The 7,351-nt window shown below is 40.7% G+C and overlaps 1 protein-coding gene across 1 annotated transcript; it reads right to left on the bottom strand.

Annotated features, from left to right (window-relative positions):
• Nucleotides 1-414: 414 nt before the first annotated feature.
• Nucleotides 415-1,889, bottom strand: LOC149253971 (benzyl alcohol O-benzoyltransferase-like). The gene is made up of 2 exons (XM_089456969.1): nucleotides 1,458-1,889; nucleotides 415-1,326 (listed from the first exon to the last, which is right to left on the bottom strand). Exons 1-2 carry the CDS (start codon nucleotides 1,887-1,889, stop codon nucleotides 415-417), a joined length of 1,344 nt encoding a protein of 447 aa, XP_089313095.1.
• Between the last annotated feature and the right edge of the window lie 5,462 nt (nucleotides 1,890-7,351).

Below are 7,351 nucleotides of genomic sequence, written 5' to 3'. Positions count from 1 at the left end.
AATATACATTTTTTAAAATAATATATATATATATATATATCCTTCACCAACCAATGGATCAAGTTCCACAATTCACTCATTTACATTCATAGCTAATGACGTAAGGGAAACAAACCCTTACTTTTTAGATTATTTTTCTATGTTGTTTTAAATTTAGTGCCAAAGAATTTATCACTCTACCATTGACGCAACTTGCTTTCACATGCACACGCAAAATTGAGTAATCTCCATCGTTGATAAAAGAAAATTAAATGGGGTGTTAAAATCAATAGTTTAAATAATATTTTTGTAAAGCTACATAGATGGTCGGAATTATGCAAATTTTTAAACCTGTGAATTATGCAAATTCTTAAACCTGTGAACAAATTCTTACTAAACTATGAGAAAATTTACTTAGACTACGCTATTTCGTTCCTACAGAGAGGAATGTAGAAAAGGAGGAGCGGACTGCTTCGTGGCTTCAGTTATTTCTGCTTCAAGTCTTTCCATAGCAGCAGGGGGCAAGCAAACGGGAACCAATATCCCGGGCAAGCAAACGGGAACCAATATCCCTTGCACCAAGAAGCTCAAGCCTGGAATTCCCACTCCACCCTTTGCAGGCCCTCCGAACGCCGCCCTTCCCCATCCGTAATCCACATCCCCAAAACCGATTTTGTTAACGTCCGAAACGACAAAGGATCCCACCACTCTAAAGTGAGGGCGCCGTTCTAATTCCATCAAATCTATCACTGATCGCATGTACTCATCGTTCACAGCCATTCTGGCTTTGTTTGTCTCTTTCACAGCGAAAGACAGCGGTTGGTTTGCCAGCTCTCCTGCGGTCGTCTTTGCGCATGCAAGGCTGATAGCATTGCCGTAGAAGCCTTCAGGAAGCGGCGGGTTGAATTTGGTTCGAGCATCCACGGCGAATATGAACCGAACTTCTTGCTCCGAAGGCAGTTGGAGAGCCCTGGTCCTCGAACGCCACAAACACGCCGACAGAACTTCAAATGTTGAGTGCTTTGTGCCTTGGCCTTCTGCTTGGGTCTTCAACGACTCCATCTCCTTGGGTCCGAAAAAGAATGATTTGTGGCTCATCTCACTCACGGGAACCATCTGCCCATCCTTATCTTCGATTTGTTCGTACTCGTAAAGGGGGAATTTAACAGCCGGATTCGTCCGCGGTCGGAGGATTTCTCTTTTCCAAACCGGACGAACCGAAGGCCTCGGCGCTCCCTTCGCCATTTCTCCGACAGCGGTCAAGAACTGAACGAGGCCAGTGACGTCTGACATTGCGTGGTTCAACAGCAGGGCCAATATGAACCCTCTGCATTTCAGCCGCGTTACCTGAAAGTTCATGATAACCAGTACACTCAGAAAACGCAATTCCGACTCCAAGAAATAGCAGCCAAGGCAACAACCGATGGCAAATGCAAGCGAAAATTAATTGAATTGATGATGAGCATAAATGAATTTACCTGAATAAGAAGCAAGGGAGAGTTGGTAAGAGTTAGGGAGCCCGGCGCGTAGTGCAGCAGATCTTCCCAACAGGGGAATGGTAGCTGAAGGTCTCCAAATTCCTCGAGAGCAACATCGGCATCAGCCTCCACAAACAACACGCCTTCACCCGTGCAGTCCACCACGAGCTTAGCGGCGGGTGCATCTCTGAGTCTCCCGGAAAAGGGATAATAGAAGACCAAAGCCTTGGCCAACCCTTCTCTGATAACTCTAGCAGGATCCTGACCCTTCTTCGATGGGTCGAAACGATAGAATTGAACCATCAGAAAATGAAATATGAGACCTGCTTGATCATCGATATTGGAAAGGTATAGAGACTCTTTAGGAGTAGGCAAGGAAGGAACGACAAGAACGGCCGGCTTTCTGGCGACCTTGAATTGCAGAGATGCCATGACACGTGAAGCAAGATGGTGAAGGTGCGAAGACAGTGTTCACAAAGAGAGAAGAGCTCGAGAGATGCACACACAGCCAACTCACAGCTTTCTTTCTTATATACAACAGAGAGACTTCTGGAATTTGGTGGGTTAGTGGCTTTTTCAAGAAGCTTGCTCATTTTGTCAACCATTTCAAGGAACTATGCCTAAAATATCTGTTGAATTATCTAGAAGAGTCAGTAACTACATTAATGAGGGTGGTTGGAATTAATGTCTTCCAACACTCACTCTTAATTCCAACCATATAACAAAAGCACAAGACACTATACTCTTAATTGTCATGCGTGCTCTTCTAACTCTCAGCTAGGCTTACAACAAAACATTTTATTTTTGACCTCTTGCTAAGGGGTCCATGCTTGTTCTTTTGCTGGTGCAGTTTCTGGCTTTCCTATGCTTATGTACTTAATATCAGCAACCTTTTCCGGATCAAGACCCCGAACAAGGTAATCTAATTCAATTTCTCCCCACTTTCCATGAGGAACCAGCAAACTAGCCATCAAAATGTAGTCATTTTTGAACATGAGCGGCCTCCGAAGAACATCCATGGTAGTATCCTCCACAGTAACAGTCATCTTGAAAGCAGATCCAATAAAATTTCTAACAATTGGGTTTTTACTCTGAGTGATTTCTTTAACAACGTGATCCTCAACAACATGAGTGATTTCTTCAACAACATGATCCTCAACAACATGAGTGATTTCTTCAGAAACATGATAATGTTTGTCAATGAACTCAAAAACAATGCTAATCCCAAATGGGTTCCTGAGAAAATGATCATCGAAAGGATCATTGTCAAAAAGGTCTAAAAAGATAGACATATCAGCTGGGCTTAAATTTTCCTTAAACTCTAGCGAGCTTTAACTTCAGAATAGCACCAATCTTGGAATAGCACCTCTCGACTTTGCCTCACTTCTTATCCTTGACCACTGGTTTTATCTTTACAATTACCTTGTGCAAAAGAGACACACCTTGCAAGAACTTGTTAGAAATCCGAGTTTTCTCCCGTTGTTCTTCTTCTAATATCAAATCAGGATTATGGAAAAGACTAATTTCGTTCCTTAAATTGCCTCATACATGACAGCAAACGATACTATAAAAATCAACACAGTTACTGCAATTAAACACAGAAATTGCACAGCTGGACAGACTTACTCTCCTTCCAACCTCACAAATCTCTACCCTCTCAGATGCTCACAAGCCTCAACCACACAACGCCACTGGCCCCAGCAGCCACACATACACAAGCGGGCACACTACGCGCCCTGTCACTTCTCAGCAACTTCAGCTTTGTTCGACCCTCTATGGGTCATGCAGCAACACCAAAAACAACACAACTCTTTACTGCTGGCTCAAGTTTACCCACTCCAGGCAACACTCCAACAACGATCGTCTCCATTAGCGACTTTCTTCTCCTCCAGTTGGCTCGATCCACCCTCAGCAGCATCCATAGCCCTTCAGCTTCAACTCTCTTCAATTTCAACTCAACTCCAGGTTTTCACACGCATAAAGATTAAATCACCAAACAACCACTTCACGATTTCATTCCGCACATTGCTCTGCGGTCCTTTTGATTTCTTCAAAGGATCCCGCCAAAGTTACCAGAGAGGCGCTCGCGAAGGTTTTGGTGTTTTATTATCCTTTTGCCGGAAGATTGAGAGAAGCACCCTTCGGTAAGCTCGTCGGTAAGCAGATTGGATTTAAGCCACAGAAAGATAGAGAGCAGAAAGGGGAGAGGAAGTAGAAAGCCGAGAGGCCTAGAGAGAGAAGTGAATTGCAGAGAATAGAGAAAAGCCGAGCTGACCTGTAGAGAAAAGGCAACATCGAGCCAGACAAAGACAGAGAGAGTGCGAGAGTCTGTGAACTCCAGAGAAGGCTTGAGAGGTTCAAGTGAACTCCTCTGAGTAAACCTGTCAAGATTTGAGTCTCAGATTGGACTCAGACCACTGTGAGCAGTTGAGGTCAAGATTTAGTAAGGAGCGTCTATGTACTCTAGAGACTTGGGGAATCCAAGTACACTCTTACTGATCGTCATCTGTTGAGTGAGACTCAATTTGAGATCACTATTGTAAAAACTCTGTGTTTCGTTAGGGTCCCACCCTAACCCCCTTATTTATGTCATGGGATCACGTCATAGTCAAGAGTCAATAAAGCCCATATTAATATTTGTAAGTGTTTAACCTGCAATTAATGACGGGACCACAGTTAGTTGCAAATGGGCCGTAGTATTAGATAGATGGTATTAATAAAACCCATGGTATTGGCCCGTGGTATTGCATGTATGAGTCATATATAAAGGATAGAGACTCCTTGCGAGGAGTATCGTGTCTTATTTTGTAATCGAGCTCTGCTCTATTGGAGGTTGCCCCCTTGAAGAGGCAAGTGAACATTACTCTTTGAATAATAAAATCATTGCTATTCTGTGTTCTCGGTATCTTTTCTTCGCATATTCTATATTGGGTATCATTTTGCAGGTTAAGAGAATAACACTTTTCAAGACACAATAGAAAGGCCACCGTTGAAGGATGGACCAGGAGACGTAGCCCAAGAGGATTGGGTGAACTCCTTATTAAACTTGTTGTGTTTATGTGTTTGCTTATTGTGTTTCTCTTACTACTTCAATGTCTATGTATTTCGCAATCTTATCGATCCATTTCATAAAATAACATAGGCACACCCCAGCACATAAGTCTATAATACCTTCATTAATTAACTGAGATCATTCACAGGTGATTTCAAATCACCATGAGACATTTGGAATTCAAACGCAAAATGTTGTTCTCTGGTATGAAGACCCCTTGAAGGTATTTTCGTGGCAACCTCATCATAATGGGCATGCACAAAATTTGGGTGGTCACCAAGGTGGTGGCCCTTGATGGCAGTGATGCACCTTACACCTAGAGGAGGAAGACACTGGTATGGCAGGGTTTCATATATCATCAATGTTTGCAAATGTGTAAGTTGAAGCAACTTAAATGCATGCATATGGGATTGTTAATCCCTATGTGTGGTGAAATGCCCGACTATACAATCCATTTTTCCAGTTTGGAGACGGGTTGCTTCTCTCATGGCAGATTGGATGTGGTTATGCTCTCTTCTAACAGCTGAGGTATGCTCATTTATGAGGAAATTATGGTTCTTCGTCTTGGAAGGAAATCCTAGGGTTTCATACTATACACCTGTCTAGCAATGTAACGAGTATCAATGCCTCTCCTTATTCCACACACTCATACACTCACGTCTTGGATGCCTTATATCTGCATGGCTTTGGTCTCAGGGTGGTGGAGGTTTTGGGTCACGACAAAGCTCTTTGTATGTTGGAAAAATTCTCATGTTACACGCAGATAATAAAGTATTTTCTTCTAGGCCCTCACTGATGTTGTCAAGTAATGTTCCAATGAAGGTATTTGTTATGTTCTCTTTACCTATAGAATTGAAGTTTGGTCATGCGCTAGCTTCATCGTTGTTGTGTGCTCATTGGGTATTAGGGTAATCTCTCAATCTTCCTTTTTCAAAGTGTCAATGCAATGCTTGGTTATTGTCTGGTCGAGGTCGACCCATCTCCTTAAACTTAGTCTTGGGTCTCTAGTAATAGATTTTACATCTAGTATTCTTCCATTTCTGTTGATGGTGGGTAATATAATGTTTGCTAGTAACCACTCATGTTTTCTCTCTTGTCAAGCTTTGTTGTTACTTCTTACAAGGGTCAATGTTCTTTGTTCTTTTTCTTCATAATTCTAAATTTAGACCTTAGTTTGAACTTATTGTAGTCCTTCCCTCAGCGGCCCCCGACAACTTGGACCTTGTCGGGATTTCTTTTCCTTGTCCTGTTTTGGCGTGTGGAGTTTGGTACCCCAGTACCTTTTCCATATGGTTTTAATTGGGCCATCGGGAGTCACTGCAGTGTAAACCTTAAAGTCATTATTGTGCCATCAAGTCTCCTCAACCCTCTTCCCTCGTTGTACCTTCACGTCTAAAACTCATTCAAGTATGTCGTTCAATCACCAATTGTAGCTCTTTTTATTGGAGGTTTATTGTTCTCATGGCTCTAAGGTGACGCACTCCCAGTCGCAGAGGAGGCGCTTCAGGGTCTCCTTTGATGCATCATCAGAGATTGTTTAGTTGGGAATCAATAGCCAATTTCTTCAAAGCAGTGCCCCTGGAGGTCTGAAAAGAAATTCTTCAACTCGAGCCTAACGAATTCAGAGATCATGTTTACTTCTTAGATTCAGATATAGGAGACAATAGCCTCAAGTGGGTACGAGATCCGGGGAAGTTTCGCAGGTGAAGGATCCAATTCCTTCATTCCATCACTCTACATCGTGAAATGGAAATTCTTCTTAGCATGGTCATCAGAGGCAAACAAGTAGACAACTACAAGATCTTTGTAGGTCAAGAGGATATAAAGTGTATTATGAGAGATATTAGATACAAATTAGATGATATAGTTGTTCGGTTATCTCACATAGAATGTTATATCGTCTCTGACTTAGACACTGAGTTGAATAAGCATCTGGAAGGGCCTGTTGTTATCAATTCTCCAGTTGAAGCCTCTCCTCAAGATAACTCTACAACCACATTGACAGTCATAATCCTAGAATAAAAAGTCCACCAAGAAATTGGTATGTTGGTCTATTAAAGGGAAAAATGAGGTTGGTTACTTTGGGGATGTAGTCGTATTTTTTTCTTTTGACATATATATCTATGTGGTAGATAATTTACTTTTCCACGTTTTTTTAGTTTATAGTGACAGACTTGTTTAAGTTTCTAATAACAAGACTGTATAGGCATCAATGCTAGCCTTTCGATCTTCTATCGTTTTTTTTTTCCACAGTTCACAGCATGTCACTACTTTTCCTTGCTTGGATTTTATATCCTCTCCTTTCTTGGATGTTATATCCTCATGGAAACCACATATGCTTATCCAATCCTCCGTCATTCTCTCTTCATCACCTGAGGAAGAGAAAGTACATGTGATGTCAAATATCACTCCATATTGTGCTAGTTATAATACAATGTATAAAAAAAATATTTCCATAATTTAAATTATCTTAATTATTTGTTTAGTATTTTTATATTTCATTCCCAATTTTTATTTTTAAATTTCTTACTTACACGTTAAAAAATAATATTTAGTCTTTTAATTAAAAAATTTTAATATTTGATTTTCCAATTTTAATAAGTGAAAATTAAAACTTAATATTTAATATTTTTACTAATATATATATGATGAAGAAATATCTTTATATTCTATATTAAACAAAAAGATAATATTACTCATTATGAGCCCACTATGTCACATGTAAGATGTTGAAGACTGGAGGACAACATCATTTTTGCCAACCACCCAAAATACATCCAATTGATCTATGTGTGTGTGTTTTGATGTTTGAACAAAAATTGCATTGATGAACAGAAACATA

The sequence above is a fragment of the Pinus tabuliformis genome, chromosome 7, assembly GCF_031772625.1.
Source record: "Pinus tabuliformis cultivar Carrire ecotype Pingquan chromosome 7, CPIR1, whole genome shotgun sequence".
Lineage (NCBI taxonomy): Eukaryota > Viridiplantae > Streptophyta > Pinopsida > Pinales > Pinaceae > Pinus > Pinus tabuliformis.
Note: the sequence above shows the minus strand (reverse complement) of the source record. Positions and strands in the feature narration are given on the sequence as shown.